The 16,905-nt window shown below is 51.6% G+C and overlaps 1 protein-coding gene across 1 annotated transcript in view; it reads right to left on the bottom strand.

The window, feature by feature from the left end:
• Nucleotides 1-16,905, bottom strand: part of TCERG1L (transcription elongation regulator 1 like) — a 191,018-nt gene that overhangs the window by 132,280 nt on the left and 41,833 nt on the right. The window contains exon 4 of the mRNA XM_028119878.2: nt 11,049-11,231. Coding sequence (XP_027975679.1) covers nt 11,049-11,231 — 183 coding nt within the window. The remainder of the gene's footprint in view (nt 1-11,048; nt 11,232-16,905) is intronic.

Raw genomic sequence — 16,905 nt, 5'->3', positions numbered from 1 at the left:
CAGACTGGCTGGGGTGCACAGAAGGCATTAACAGTCATTCTACCACAAAACCCTTCTTATGAGAGTGCAGCTATGCAGGCACGACAGAAATTTAAAAATCATGAGAAACCTAGGAATACCTTTACCTCCGTGAATCGGAAAGTTCAGAAGCAAAGGACAAATTCCAGGGAAGGAGAAATGTGCCAGAACTGACTCAGGAAAATAAAGAAAACTTAAATAGTCATGTGGTTAGAAAAAATATTAAGTTATTACTTAAAACTCTTCCAACAAAGAAAAAGCATAGGTCCGAACAAACTCATGGGAGAGTTCTGGTAGTCCTGCCTCATAGAGATTCTTCCAGAATGAAGAGAGACAGACTGGGGCCAGGATGAGCCATCACACAGGGTCCCACGCCATCTGTGCGTGTGCAGAACCTCCAGGACAGGTCACCCATAGGGCAGCAGCTCAGAGGCTGCCCGGGGACTGGTCGGGGGCAGGGGGCGGGGGGCAGTGAAAGGAAGGGGCCGATCAATAGGTTCAGGGATTTTGGGGGGGTGATGGAGATGTTCTGGAACCAGAAGGCGGTGTTGGTGACCCAGCACTAGGCGGATGAATGTCACTGAACTTCATGCTGCCAAACAGCTAATGGTTCACTTTACATTTTGTGAATTCGAACTCAATAAAAACTGGGCACATCAGCCTCATTCATGAACTAAGAAGAAAAACTTCCAGAAGTTGTCTAAGGGAGGTGTTTCTGAGCATGGACCAGGGAGGTCTTTGATCCAGCACCAAGGTCAGGGGTGGGCCAGCAGGAGCCCATTCCTGCCAAAGGGGACCATGGGGCTGCCCAAGCACGCAGCAGACCAGGGAGAGACCTCGTGCATGTCTCGCCGGCACTAACAGCTGACCTGGCCGGAGAAGAGAGTGGAAAGCTTCCTCAGGCTGGGCTGAGAGGGCAGGGGTGGGTGGGGGTCTGGACCACGCGGTCAGCCCCTTCCACAAGATGAGGAACCATTCCTCCATCAGAAGCAGTGGGCACCTCTGTGCCTCCTGGATACAGGCCTCCCTGGCTCTGAGGCTCTGCCCTCCCAGCTCTGCACTCAGGGTCCCCCATTCATCCCCTTGGAGTGGAAGGGCATTTCCACCTTTTGCTTGGCTGTCCAGGACCCTCCCCGGCCCACACTGAGCACACAGGGATACGGGGCGGCTTCCCGGCATGTGAAAGGTCAGGCTTCTAACTCTATCTTAGGTTGGATGGCACGGGAGCATCGCCAATGTCCATCCAGCAGAGAGCACACGAGATGCATCTGACAAGACATGTGTGACTGGGAAGGAGTCACGAGCTCGTGCATCTCCCCGAGCACGGCGGTGCTGGCACACACAGCGCAAGGAAATGAGCAGACTGAAGACACCGAGGTCACCTATAGGAGGGAATGGACTGTGAGGACCTGGGCTGTTTCTTTCTCGGGTCGGCAGGACCGTCTTCACGGGCAGATAACAGGAAAGGACCTCATTCTGCACATGCTGGGTAAACAGGGAAGGGGCATTCTTAGAACATGGTATAATTTTCATGATCCAGCCTAACTTGACCGGTGGAGTCTCCCACCTAGGAAATCCTCGGAGCAGCGGCCGAGTGCTCAGGAGCCGTGCTGAGCGCCCAGCAGGGTGCAGCGCCGTGGACCCCGCCCTGTGGACGTTCAGCACGGGGATTTGAAGCGCAGACTTGTCAACAACCTGCTACCAGGTGAGGGACGAGCACAGGGTAAGAGGCCGGCGGCTGGAAAGGTTCCAGCAACTGACAGCGGTCACGGCAGGTGCCACGCACAGACAAGGTCAGTGCTCTACTGGACTTGCGGAAATGGGGGAGGGGTGTGAACAGAGGGGGAAGGAAAGGCCATGGAAAGAGGGCGCAGGTGGAAGGCAGAGCAGTTAGCAGTCAGGTGGTCGTTCTAACACCATGCGCCTGCTCCTTTCTGAGGGTCCCTCTTTCTCGTGAGGGCGGTCCTGCAGCCCGTGGTCTGGCACCATGCAGGGACACGGTGGCGGGAGAGCCTGGGATCCCACGTGACTGCCAGCCCTGTGCCATCATTCACCTGCAGTGAATGAAATGCAGGGAAAGGGCGAGGGTTGAGAGAAGGGGTGAGCTCCCAGGGGTACGAGTGGCTCTCACAGCGCAATGTGTCCCCACCGAGCCACGGTCCATGGCCCAGGGCCCAGGCTGCAGAGGTGCCGCCTCGCTCATCCCATTCCCACTCTGCCCTCCCACTGGACTCCAGCAAGATGAGCTGATGGGCTGAGCACTAAGCTCAAGGTCATGCTGTCACCCTGGGGCCCCCGAGGCACCTCTGTGCACCCACGTGGCCTCAGGGAAAGTCACAGTCTTCTGTCTCAAGCTCATGACCGACGGTCTACGGGGGTCCGTGACCAACTAGCCGACCAGCATGTTCCTCGTTCTGAACTAAACTGAAAACATGCAGCACCCAGGTGTGCAGGGCAGTGATAATCTACAACAGGGTCAGGAGGGAGAGCACCATGGGAGGAGACTGTGGTCAGGTTCTGACTGTGTTTACGGCACATAAGTACCCACCAGGGACATTTAAAATGGAAACGCTGGGCCCAGAGGAATGCTCAGCACACAGCAGGCTGCATGCTGCCTGGCACTGGAGCACCCGTCCCCCCAAATGGAAAGACGGCCAGCGCACCAGAGTCCTGAGAGCCGCAACCCCGGGGAGACAGCCGTGGACGTTCACGACCCCGTCGGAGCACAGCTGTTCATAGACTCTTCCGGGGAAGGGGTTGAAACGGTGACCGAGTGCTTGCTCATGGCCTGCTCTGAGGAGGCCCCTGGACCTCTCCTCCCCAGCAAGGGAGCCGCCAGGCGTCTAGCTGACTTTCAGGGAAATGAGCAGTTGCGCTTGCCGGTGAGTAGCGAGAGCACATCCCCTTCGTCGCGGACGTTTATAAAACCTCCAACACCGACAGAGCGTTTCAACTGCACGCATCCTTCTCTGCTAAACAGCTTCCCCAGCGCACACTTGTCTCATGACCAAGGACCACCGCGAGTGTGCAGAGCGCCCCGACCCCGCAGGGCCTCCCCGGCTGCCGCATCTCAGGGTCAGCTGCTCTTGCCTCGGAGAGCCGAGGCCAGGCCGGAATTCTCCGGAGTGTTACAGTGTCAGTGTGCTGACAGTCCGTGGGCCCGCGGGAGGGGGTCCCGCTCGTTATTATGGCATATGGCGCGCGGGGGCCCCGGGATTCCTGCAGAGCATGGCGGGCAGTCCTCCCCCTCGTAGGGGTCTCCCACCGTCCGCACGGACACACCCTCAGTGCTCTGACCTCTGCCCTGGCCCCAGGTCCAGCGTTGGGGGTCTGCCGGTACACGCTGAGGCCAAACCTCGACTTGTCTACCCTGTTCTCCTCTGGCCCACCCTTCCTCCCGTCTCGTGCCTGTCCCACCTCAGGGTGACCTGGTCCTGCCACCCTCAGCTGCCCCAGTGAGCACAGTCCCACAGGCAGAGGCCACTCAGGCCAGCCCGGGCCTCGGCCACCTTCTGCCCTCTTCCAGTCCCACCTCAGGTCTGCTGGCCACCCCTGGAGCCAGCACAGCGCGTGCACTTTGCCACGGCTGTCCGCCCGCACGCTTGGAGGACTTCCGTCCTCTGCATGCCTCCGTTTCTATGTTGTGCCGGAAATCTGGCTGCTGGAAAAGCTGTTACTGGGGTTTAATCAGAGGAGACGCACCTGCCACACTGTCAGAAATGTGACTTACAAAGAAGAGCATAAGCAGTAAAGTGTCGTCTCTACATCTTACTTAATGCTGTTCTCCTGGCACTTTCCAAATCCCTAAAATAAATTAGACTTAGGTGCGCCGACATTTTATGCACAATGTTTGCGTGGCTTTAATCTTATTTCCTCACCAAAGAGGTCTGTTTGAGAGTTAAGGCCAAAGCAGCTTAGCCCAGAGATCCTTCTGGGTGTGCGCCTGGACCAGCCACCTGCAGAGATGTGCATCAGGGTCCCTTCCCGCGTCCTCGATGCCGCCACCGGCCGTGGACGTTGTTTCCAACGGTGCTGTCATCACAGAAGGATTGAAGGGGCCCAGCCCAGGAAGGAGCTGGGTGCGCCAGTTACAGGCACACTAAGACAATGCTCAGGCCCGTGGCTATAGCAACCAAGCCTCCTCCGAGCATGTTTTCCATTCAAGCAACCACCACCACGTGGCTCTTGCCTCATTCCTGTGTCTCAGACCAGCCTATTTTTCTCACAGCCCTTGCAGGCTCTCCAGTAATGACGGCTCCCTTGGAAGACCACAGGCCCACCGCAGGGTTCCCACGGCCCACAGCGCTGTGTGTGAGCCTGTGAGTGTGTGAGTGGGGCTTTGCAGCCCTCCTCTGCCAGGGCTGGCCACAGACTATGGATTAAGGCCCTCGGTGCCAGGGGACCCGGCCATAGGGCTGGAACATCCCCATGGTGCCGGTGGCCCCACCTCCAGAGTCCTGATCACTGATTTTAGCACAGTGGCTTTTTTGCTGAGTGTGACTGGCTGGTGGAGGGAGGGACAGGGGGGCAGAGGGCCGGCAGCGCATAAAAAAAAACACGCAAGGCTTTTGGATGGGGGCCTGGGTCCCAGCCGGCTCTACCCTTCCCAGCACCAGCATGTAGGTAAGGTGGACCTCCCCAGCCTCCCACCCTGGCTCCCAGCATTAAGGAATGGAATCGGTTGAACAGGGTCCAGGAGCCTTTTCAGGGTGAAACTTTGGGGTATGGGGAAACTTCAGTCTTGCAAGAATGTAACAGTTGGGTCGGGACCATTCCTGAGAAGTCCTTCACCACGAATGCTGAGCTGATGAGCAATGTCAGGAGCCAGTTCTGTGTCCCCAACTCTGCTGAGAAAGTCTGGGGCGGGTGGAAGGTTCCCTGAGCCGCGAGCCTGTGGGTTAGGCCGGAGGCAGTGGGCCTAATGGACCACCTTCAGAGCAGCCTGTCACCTCTCCTAAACAACATCACTGTTACTGGCTAGGCCTCATTCAGCAGAGAGGTGCCTGGAGACAGCTGTGCCCTGTGCGCCAGCCTCAGAACTACTCAGGGCGAATAAGACCCAGAAAGCCACTGACCTCCTGGAGTTAACGTTCAGGGTTGGGAGGGTAAAGGCACACCAGGCCCGAAACAGACACCAAAGAGAACTCTGGACAATGAGCAACGCTACCAAGTAAATAAGCAGGTGAGGCGGGGTTTACTCCAGAGGTGCTGCAGAACGGGAGACACGGGTCTCAGAGCCGAGGCCCCAGTGACGGAGGAATAACTGGATGTGCGTACTGGGATAAGAGCTGAAGGCAGAGGCAGTGGCCAGTGCAAAGGCCCTGAGGCAGGGTGGGGAAGTGGGGGATGGTGCAAGCAGCAGCCAAAGCACCAGCTGGGGTCACAAACGGTGGGTCCCAGGGACTCTGGGTAGAAGTCTGGGGTTTGTTCCCAGCTCCCAGAGACAACCCCCAGGAGTCCTAAGCAGGGGAAGGCTTGGTGTGGTATACATTTCTGAGGAGTGACCCATGACTCCTGTGTGGAAAACAGCTTATACGAAAGGGCACAGTGGGAGCAGAGAGACAGCATGCGGGAGCCACGGTCTGCTGGTGGTGCTGGTCCGGACGAGGAAGGCGGACTTGGGGGTGGGTTTCAGGGGGGTGATGGCTGACGGGCTGGATGTGACGGATCAGGCAAAGACAGGAGCCAGGGATGCCCCCGATCAGGCAGACTGGGGGGTCCTCAGGAAGAAGAGGGTTTACCCAGAAGGCTGCAGGAGGAACATGTTCTTGTGTTCTGCTTTATGAGCAGGACCGTGGGCTGGGGATCAATACTCCCTTTATAGGAAAGTGCAGTGTGAGACGTCCATCAGAAAGAACAGGTGCCCAGTGGGAAACCAGATCCATCAACATAGCACCCAGAGGAGAAACAGGCCCAGGAGATAAGGCTGGGCAAGTTACCATCCGAGGAGAGGGTCTGGGATGACCGAGAGAGGCGGTGTTGGACACTGTAGGGTCCTGTGCACACGCCCTCCCCCCGGAACACCAGCAGGAGGGGACCACCATGCTGGGCATTTCAGGAAACAGCCCAGACGCCCACCAGCAGCAGAACACAGGACGCACGGTGTGGATCCCCACTAATGAATGAAGGTTTTACCAAGGGCACGTGATTGCATTACAACTCCAAGCATCAGTGGGATGGCTTAAAAAAACAAACAATAACAAAACCATCATTTGAGCAAAAAAAGAGAATCACGAGAATGCATGGATTATGATATTTATGTAAAATTCAAAAGAGCCTGAATCACACAGTATATTGTTTGGAGACAATACATGTATGGTAAGCATATTTCTAAAACACAGCAAAGTAGTGATTCGCATACATTCAGGAGAGTAATTACCCCCGGGGTAGTCAGGAGTCGAGGCTCCCAGGAGCATGGGGGGTGTGGAAACGTCCACTTTTCCAGGCTCAGATGGAGGTATTGGGGCGTTCTTTATACTTGGCATAAATATATACGTGCTTTTGTGCGCGTGATGGATTTCTGATTTTTTTTTTCAAAGAAAGAGTGAATCGCAGCTACCAGTGCAGACGGCCACCCGAGCTGAGAGCCAGGCATTTCTCAGGGAAGGCGGCAAGAAGGGAGATGGCCAGGGGGCAGACAGGTCAGCGAAGGAGCTTTCCTAGATGGACGCTCGAGAGCACGTGCACTCGCTCTCGGGGAGGACTCACCGCGGGAGCCCTCCCCACGTTGGCATCTCCATTGAGGGAAATCTGCACTTCCCTTGCCCAAGGGCCAACCTGACTGTTTGCAGCTTGTCCCCTTAACAGGAGTTCACTGTGGAGAACAGACTATACACAAAGCCTTTTTGTTTGTTTGTTTAAATCCAATAATTTTTCTATGAAAAGCAGCTTGATCCCTGTTTAGAGACACGTATGCCTTCCTCACAGAAGCTGGCTGAGTCCCAGGCACTTTGGGGTGTCAGTGATTTCACTGTTATAAGCATTTTTGTCTCTGAAAACTCTCTAAAGTGTAAAGATGTAGGATGACGTTTTTGATTACAGTGGGGGAGGAAATAATTCCTGGATAAGGAGAGAAGAGCCTTCCTCCCCCGCGGCCAGGTTCCTGTTGTTATGAACCCGTGTCGGCACCTGTGAGTATGCCGCTAACGAGGGCGGCCGCGGCCGCGGAAGGCCGTGTGGCAGGGCGCTGGCGTGGGGGTCCCTGGCTTGTTGCGGAGCTCGGATGCTACCTCCCGATACAAACAAGAATAGTCACTTCCCAGCTGTTCGGTGGCAGGACAAAATGTGAAATTTAAACCATTAAATAGTTCTGGAAGCAAAAGAACAGGTGGTAAATGGTTTCCCAGACAGATGGTACTTTTTAATCATTGTGTTTGACCGTCAGCCGCTCTATGAGTGGCTGTAACTATCACTCATATTTTACCTTTTTCACTTGAATGCTTGCAAAATGGGGGCCAAGATTCAAAACGAGCTACCATCAGTCTTAAAAAAAAGAAGAATCACTTCATTTATTTTCTCAACTCGGGCAGTGCCGGAGCCGTGCGGCGCTGTGACCCCGCGGTGTCAGGGACGGGCAGCGCGCAGAGCCGCCCTCCGCTGCACGCTGAAGGCTCCCCCTGAAACCTCAGGGTCTCCTTAAACACTAGGAAATGAGTACGGTACAAGATCCGTCTTTCTCCAAACTCTTCCTTCTTTAGCCTGAGTTCTAACACTTAAAGGAGCCCTTGGAACGGAGGCAAAGCGCGTCCAGCTGCAAGCCAGCGGACAGAGCAGACGGGAGGACAGGAAGACGTGCACCCCGCCGCCCCCCAGCCGCCGCCACAGACCCTCAGGCATATCTGCAGGCCTAGCCCCGGCTCCGCCTTCCCCCCCGTCTATGTCACCCTGACTCAGGAGCAGGCGTGTGAGAATCAGCAGCAGAGATGGTGTGAATGACAGAACCGGTCACACGGTATGGAGACCAGCCGTGCCCGCGGGGGAAACTGCCCAAGGTGCAGACGTGAGGAGCACGGCCTGGTGCCCGCCGCGGGCTGGGCGAGGACAGGCAGACACAGCCCCGCCACACACGACCTACAGGCCGGGGAAGGGGACAGACGCACGAACAGACGGCGGTCTGTGCAGTCCCGGGAAGAGGACACGCAAGGACCAGCTCCTCGTGTGCCCGCAGGGCCCTGGAGGGAAGACTCCAGTTCACGATTGACGTGGACCAGCTCGTGGGGCTCTTCAAATACGGTGTCTTATTGGAAATGTTAAATCATGTGAAAGACATATAATTAAGTGTAACTCTTCCGGCTGATCTTCTTTGCAGCGATAAGCCTATCTCCTTCTGGGTCCCTCGTTACTGGATCACTAACGCTCCCCGCTGAGCTTATTCACACACCAGCATAGGTTTCCACACCTTGTTAAGGGGGGTTCTAGAATATAAACCAGGGTTTCTCGGCAGAAGCACTACTAACATCTTGGGCCAGATAAGTCCTCATCATGGGGGCCGTCCCAGGCGGTGTGCGGTGTGCGGCGGTCTCCTGGCCTCTGCCCGCCAGATCCCAGTAGAACCCCCAACTTCTGGCGACCAAAAAAATGTCTTCAGCTGTTGCCAACCATCTGCCCCCGCGTGAGAAGCATAGAGCTACACCCCGCAGGGCTTCTACGCTTACCTGGATTTCATGACCAAGCCAAGGGTGTAAATAAAATAGTCCAGCTCCTTTACCAAATATGTGAATTCTCTGAATAAAAACAAGATTATTCATCTGTAGATAAATTAAAATTCACATGTTTTTATAAAATCAATTTCAATATGGCGCACACTTCGCAGACAGGTGTGTTTTTCTTGTTCTGTAAAATCCGCGTCGCGTGGGCAGGGATGTCATTCTGTCTCAGCCCCACCTAGCCTTTCTCCCAGCCCTGTCCCCCTCCAGGAGCCTGTTCTGAGGGGTGGCAGGAGTTTCCCAGCATCGAGAATGCTCATCGACCCTGGCAACTCCTCGACCTCACCAAATCTCATTCTATGGAGCTACTGACTGTAGTTAAAACAAACTCTGAGAGACAAACTATCTGCTCAGGCTCCTCCAAGCCACGGTTCCCAGAAAGTTCTCAAGGAAATTCTGGAAAGGTCTCATCACAGGCATGGCCAGTCTCACACAGATGCCTTCTGCTGACATCAAGGGGACATGGCCAGGGACAGACTGCTAGGTGGTTGGGTCTCCCAAAGGACGCACTTAGCAGGGCTGCCCCAGGTAGGACCACAGCCACTGCGGGTGCTAGAGCTGGGCACAGAGCTCAGAGGCTGCCCCCCGGGCTGGGGTTGTGCATCCAGACCAGCCCCCCCACTCTTATTCAATTCCTACCTGATCCCTCTGCTGTAGCATTCGGTTTTTGTTTTTGGGTTTTTGGATCAATACCACAGGGACCATTTTAGAAGCTGCCTCTGGACGCCCCCCCCCCTTCTTCCTGACGGCACATTTCGGTGGTTACCTACAAGACAGATCATGTTGACACAGTCATCCTCTAACTGAATGCACATTACGGCAAATCTGATTATAGCACCTTATAAAATGCAAACACAGAAAGACACCTAATTATTATGTCACTTTATATATCAAAGGAGGCATGGGAAGTGAAGCCACCCCTGGGTACATGGGTTTGGGTTCCTTCTAAGATTCATTTTCTCAGAAAACAGTAAGTCATCCTTAATAAATGCCAATGGACTGATGGATTTTAACTGAAATCTTGACACAGCTGTAAATTATGTTCCACACGAGATTATTTATGTGTTTTATTTATTTCCCCCATCACACCCTAAATGCATGTTCACTAACAGCCTGAAATAGAAATAAGATTTTGTTCTTGAGAATACAATGTTCTACTGACCAACTAATTTATCAAGCCTTAGTGAACTACAGACACCAAAGACCACATCTGATTTTCCAGAAACAGTATCAGCAAATCAAAACAGGAAAAGAATGAAAATGGGTTATTGCCCTTTCTTCCAAGAACTTGGACGTGTGTGTGCACGTGTCTCACAATCTAGTGATGTTTCCTATTACTGATAACCTGGCGATCGATGATATTAATGCTAACATTAGAATTCTAGTATCAGATTCATACGAGAACCCACAGAATTTTTATTCAGGTCTTATCACATCACAAGCAAACCTAACACTGAGGTAGTAGTACCAGCTCTCAAGATCTGAGTACTTACTAAAGGTCATTCCAAATTCATGACTTTTTGCTACACTTAAGGGAAGGACCTAAGCTCACATTCACTGGCAGCTCGGACACATGGCCTGCCAGTCACGATTAACAGACACACACCAACATCTGTGAACACATGGACACAGAGCTGTAACCAGTCCAAGACCCGGGTCTCTCCGTCTCCCTGCTGAGCCCCCGAACACGCATCACGGCTCCACTCGGGTACCAGAGTGCCTACCAGCCCCACATCCGCCCTGAAGACTTCCCAGAAGAAGCACACACCCATGCATTAAAAGGAAGCTGAGGACCTCCATGGCCATCCATGCCCCTCACAGTCAGCCACGCGCATCAGGGACTTCCCGATATCTCTGCCCCCACATTCACAATGAGCCAGCCGGCAAGCCCAGAGGGGGTGACTTCGTGAGTACCGGCGTTGCACATTTTTGTGTTTTATTAACTTAGATGCTTAGCTATTTTCTGTTGTCTTTGTTCCCTTCCGAGTTCCATGTAAGGAAACCACAAACCTCTGGGGACGTTGACACTTTCAGTGACTACATTACTCTGCCTCAACACTTAGTAAAGGGAAGTCTCACTTCTCCGAATAGAAACTTCTAACTTGACTTCATGGCAGAAAACACCCAAGTAGACTTAGCAGGACATTCTTCAATGGAGTTGAGGTCCATTTGTGTAGTGTGAAGATGAGCAGAACCTGGGTAACCCCCACAGCATGTCCCTCCCTGGGTGCCCGCAGCACACGAATCTAGGGATCCCCAAAACTGGAGGCAGGCTGTGAGCTCCGAACCAGCTCCAGGCTTAGAGAGCCCATGCTCTGTGCTTACCGGAGAAGGGGGCGGTCCTCAGCGGTATCGTGATGGGTGCCAATGTCAGGAAGTGGCAGGGCTGCACGCTGGAGGGGGATGGGCCCCCAAGTCCCTCGGGGTCCACAGACACCATGGCGGCCGCAGCAGTGATGGCAATCCCGGGGCTACTGCCAACAGGCTTCAGGCTGTTGTGACAACCACCTGCAGAACAGGGACAGGGAGGTCAGCACGGGGACGCCTGGTGTCCACCAGGGGCAGCTGCCGTATCATGACGCAGTGCATCATCACCCAGAAAACAAGGGCAGCACTAACCCGTTTCTTGGAAACCCATGCTGTGTGCTACTATCCCAGAAATAAATGGGATGGGTTCTCAATCTGTCCAAATGTTTACTGTGCACAGAGCACATGTACACCACTATGTGATGTTCTGTGAGGCACAAAGCTTAGGCACCAGGGGACACGCGTGCCTTAAGAGAGCGGCTCCTTGGCTGTGGGGCACACGTGGTACATATATAACCAGGGATGGTGGTGACAAGCACACAAATTCCTTGAGCAGCGGGGGCTGAGGGCCAAGACAGGAGCACATAAAGGTCGGAGCGGGCTCAGAGGAGAAGGCAGCTGTGGGTCAGGGTGGGGAGGGTTCTCTAGAGCCCAGGAGGCTCAGCTGATACCTGAGGATGTGGCTGCCACCTGCCCGGCCTCTGCAGAGGAGGAACTTCATACCCATATCGGCTTGGGCAGCCCCTTGTGAGGAGTCAGGCTCCAAACTCACAATTCAGCTTGTCTTTCCTGGCATAATTGGAAACACTTGAAAATTTGCTTCCATCTCTGCCTTTTCTATAAAGCTGTTTTTTGGTTTTTTTTTTTTTTAAGGAATCTTCAGTCCCTAAAATAAGTATGGTTTCTAAGAAATATTCTGTTGGTACCAGCTTATATTGATGGTGCAAGTTCTGGAAAGCAATCTGGAAATATATTTTAAAAATGTTAATATAGTTTACCACTTTCGATCTAATGTTTCCCTTTCTAGAATTCACCCACATGCCCAATGCCTTAGGATAAAGGTTTATAGCGAGAAACTAGAAAAGCCAGCAAAGGGCAGATGCTTGTATTAACAACGGTGCGTCCACTCAACGAGACACTGAACAGTCGGATCGTACAAGGGAGAACACTCGGCACCATAGGGGATGGCTCACAATATGTTCAGTAAATAAAGCAAATTACAAAATCATTTATTTTTCTATACCATATAGTCATTCAGTCAGCAACTTTTGATTTGGTTGACTAGATGCCAACCATGTTCTAGCTCTTAGGGACAGAGCAATGAACCGAGCAGATGGAAGGCCTGCCTTCAGGGACCACACCTCCCAAGGAGGGAAGACAGATGGCATATACTTCCCTTTTTTATTTGCTTTGTGTTATAGGTTGATGGGCAGGGACGAAAAAGATGGGGAACTGGTAGGTGGGTTTCATCTTCATACAGGTTTGTCAGGAAGGTCTGCCCTGAGAAGAGAATTTATGGGTGACAGCCTGCAGGAGGCGAGAGGTTAAGAGCAGGCCAGAGAGAGGTGGGGAAGTGCAAAGGCCCTGAGGCAGGTGCCTACCCAGTGTGTTCCAGAAGCTGCAAGGCAAGCAGGGAGGTGGAGTGGAGAGGCAGAGATGAGGAAATGTGGGTGCGGGGTCGGGAGGAGACTGTGCTTTGCAGGCACACTGAGGTATGTAGCTGACAGGAGGGTGGGGTGCAGAGGAGGGGCATGCTCTGAGTTTCATTTCAGCGTCTCACCCAGGCTGCCTTGTTGGCAACACATGGGAAGGGGGCCAGCTATGTCCTGGCTACACTCTGCCAGATCCTGTCTGGTCTGTCTTTATTTTTGTCTTCCCACAGTGTTCAAATCCCCTTTGATGGGCATATACAAATTTTAAAACTGTAACTTAATTTTTATGGAGTAGTTCGAAGTGTACAGAAAAATGGAGCACAAAGTATAGAGTTCGCACAATGCCACCACACCGAGCCCCCAGCACCCCCAGCTTCCGGTCTTGCATCAGTGTGGTGCACCGTTACACTGATGAACAGACACTGGTACACGGTGGCTAACTCAAGCCCATCCTTGACAGCAAGCTTTGCGGTTTGTGCTGGGCATTCTCTGAGCTTTGCCAAAGACAGACTGTCATGCATTCCCATCGCAGAATATAGAATACAGAAGAGCTTCACTGTCCTAAAATCCTGTGTCCTGCCTGTTCATCCCCCTCCCGACCCCCCCCAACAACCACAGACCTTCTTACTGCCTCTACAGTTTCCCCTTTTCCAGGATGCCGTATAATTGGAACCAGACATTATGTAGCCTTTTCAGACTGGTTTCTTGCTCTTAACAATGTGTGATTGAAATCTCTCTGTCTTTTCGTGGCAAGACAGGTCCTTTCCTTTTATCACTGAATAATATTCAATCGTCTGGAGGGACCACAGCTCACTCATCCACTCGGCTACTGAAGGGCATCTTGGTGGCTTCCAAGTTTTTGCAATTGTGAATAAAACAGTTATAAACATGTGCGTGCATGTTTTTGTTTGGATGCAAGTTCTTTATTTGGGTAAATACCGAGCAATGTGCCCGCTGGATCGTATGGGAAGACAACATTTAGCTTTGTAACAAACCGCCAGACTGTCAAAGTGGCTGCACCATGTTGCAACCCCACCAGCCAGGAACGAGCGCTCCTGTGGCTCCTCAGGCTCGCCAGCATCTGATGTCAACGTTCTGGATTCTGGCTGGTGTGTAGGAGCATGTCCTTGTTGTCACACACACATTCGCAGTTAAGAAAAAAAAAAACCACTATTCTAAATATATTATCTTACTTGACAATAAAAACCCATTATAGAAAATTTATAAAACAGAGTGAATAAGTATGTAAAAATGTCCCTGCAGACTCCCCAGCTGATCACAGCTGATCATTTGTCGTGCAGCAAACCCGTTTCCTGGGGGCACGGTCTGGCTGCACCGGTGTCCCCATCAGACAGCAGGAACAGCTTTTTCAGGAGGTGTTAAAAAATAAACACTTCCCTTATCATTAAATGGCTTACCCAATCCAATTACTAATCGGAGCCTAGTATTCCAGGAAATACAGCTGTCACACAAATTTGCCATGTTCACTACGATCCCCCATCATAACAGGTGTTGCCTCCTATTATAAATAAACATAATAAACAACGGTTTGCAAAAACATTCATTTCTGCATTTATTGCTCTGGGATAGATGTTCAGGGTCAAGACAGTGTGAATATTTTTGGGTGTGCATGTGTCAGTTTAATGAGCTAATTTTGTGAAAGCCAACACACTCTAACAGCCCTCTATAAATGTCTCTTATTAAATTCGGCTTCTCTCCCTCAGGATCTACACATTTATATGATCTCCCCGTGGGTGTGTTCACTGGGGTTCAGCCACCAGTCTGCACTGTTTGGAGACAGACCCGCTGGTGAGACACACCGCGGAGTTCCATGACCTCAGTGACATGCTGCCTGTTGGATTTGTCTAATAATCCCAACCTGCTGTTCAAAATGAGGATGACCTTTTAGCAATAAATGACAAAGCAATTACTGGTGTTGTAAAAGAAGCAGATGCCAAGGCAGGAGCGTTTTGTAGATGGACGTATAGGGACATGTTTATTATCATATGATTTTGTTGTCAAAAATAATATGTCACTTCCTGATTTCAAGTCTACCATGAAGCTATAATCACCAAAACAGTGTGGTACTGGCATTAAAAACAGACAAATCAGGCAAAGGAACAGAATCAAGAGCCCAGAAATGAACCCAGTCATATATGGTCAACTAGTGTCTCCGCAAGGGAGCTAAGGACACTCAGTGGAGGAAACACATCTTAAACGGTGCTGCGATAACTGGAGAAATGAAACGGGACCCTCATCTCACACCACTCACAGAAATTAACTCAGAATGGATTAAAGACTGAAACGTAAGACCCAAAACTGTGAAGCTAGAAGAAGACATGGTAACAAAGCTCCCTGACGTGGGTCTTGGTAATGATTTTTTTTTTTTGAAATTACACCTAAAGCACACAAGCAACGAAAACAAAATCGACAAGTGGGACATCAAACCAAACAGCTTCTGCACAGCAAAGGAAACCATCAATAAGGTGAAAAGGCAACCGGCAGAATGGGAGAAATATATATTTGCAAACCATATATCCGATAAAGGGTTAGTATCCAAAATATATAAAGAACCCCTACAGATCAATAGCAAAAAAACACAAATAATCCAATTTAAAAATGGGCAAAGGACCTCATAGATGTTTCTCCGCAGAAGATGCATGAAAGGCCAGCAGGTAGGTGAACTGGTGCTCCACTCCACTCCTCATCTGGGAAATGCAAATCAAAACCTCGATGAGGGATCGCCCCACACCTGTGAGAACGGCTGTCACCCCAAAGATGAGACGACAGATGTTGGCGAGGATGTGGAGGAAACGGAGAGTGCAGACAGGGGCAGCCGTGGTGGACAGCATGGAAGATCCACCGAAACATTAAATATAGGGCGACCACGTGATCCAGCAAGTCCACTCCCGGGACTATATCCACAGGTAATGAAAACACTAACCCAAAAATCTACACTCCCAGCACACAGCCTGATTCACAACGGCCAAGGCATGGAGACACCGTGTCCATCGATGGATGAATGGATGGAGAACGTGTGTGTGAATATATGGACTGCTATTCAGTCATAAAACTCAGGAAATCTTACCGTCTGTGACAACACAGACGGACTCTGAAGGCATTATTCTAAGCGAGCTAAGTCAGACAGAGAAAGACAAACACCACATGATTCCACTGATATGTGGAGTCTTAAAAGAAAAAAAAATACGATAATAAAACAAAAACCCAAACAGAAAGAGACCAGCCCTGTGGCTCCCAGAGGCAGAGCTGGTGAGGAGGGGGAGGGAGGGAGGTGCCCAGGGGAAAACTTCCAGGTGTAAAGATAGTGCTGAGGAGGTCGCCTACACCAGGACACCTGTGGTTGACGTCGCCCAGGGATTCACAGGAACGTGGTTAAAAGAAATCCTGAGAGTTCTCATCACACAGAGAAAAATGCTTTTCCTTCTTTCTTTCTTTGTATTGTCTCTATACAAGCAGATGGATGTTCGCCTGACCTACTGTGGTGACCGTTTCACAAAGGACATAAATCCAGCCAACGTGCTGTATGCCTTACACTTACACAGTGATCTATGTCAATGACTTCTCAATAAAACCAGAAAAAAATAATGAGTCAGCTGAAAAGGAAAAGAGAGAAGTATACCTTATCTACTCTTTTTTTTAAAAAAGGCTGCAAAGATAGTTTTTAACCTGCTTTGAATTCATTCGTAGTTCTGAACATACAAAAAGGCAACCCTCTCCAGTTAGTTCACAAAATCGACTGAACATCAGTGAAGTCAGGACGTTCATAACCAACAGCCACAAAAGAAGGCTCATAATTGGTGGACGAAATGGAAGGTGCCCTGGTCTTCTTGCTGCAAAGGTTCCGCCAGGCTCCGGGCCACAACGGGGTGCACTGCACTGACATCCCACCCAGGTGCCTGGAGTGGGAGCAGAACCTTGCACCCACACCGGCGCACACCAAGGGCACACGTGAGCCCAGACGCACCTGTGTGTGTGTGCGAATGAGCAGAACACACTTTGGGACCTGGTGCTACAGATGAGCACACAATAATAAAATTCGGGGAGCCCGGCTTGGGAAGGAAGTTGTTGGCCACCTCGTGTTTTCCTCTCTGTTTGCTTCCCCACACACCTTGGCCGGGCAAATTCCGAGCACCTCTACCTGGCAGACTGCGCCCAGCTTGGGACCGGGAGATGACATGAAAGGAGACACCCATGCAAACAGA

The sequence above is a fragment of the Eumetopias jubatus genome, unplaced genomic scaffold (genome assembly GCF_037043125.1).
Source record: "Eumetopias jubatus isolate StellerSeaLion01/CBP00866 unplaced genomic scaffold, mEumJub1_p1.0 scaffold_17, whole genome shotgun sequence".
Taxonomy (NCBI): Eukaryota; Metazoa; Chordata; class Mammalia; order Carnivora; family Otariidae; genus Eumetopias; species Eumetopias jubatus.
Note: the sequence above shows the minus strand (reverse complement) of the source record. Positions and strands in the feature narration are given on the sequence as shown.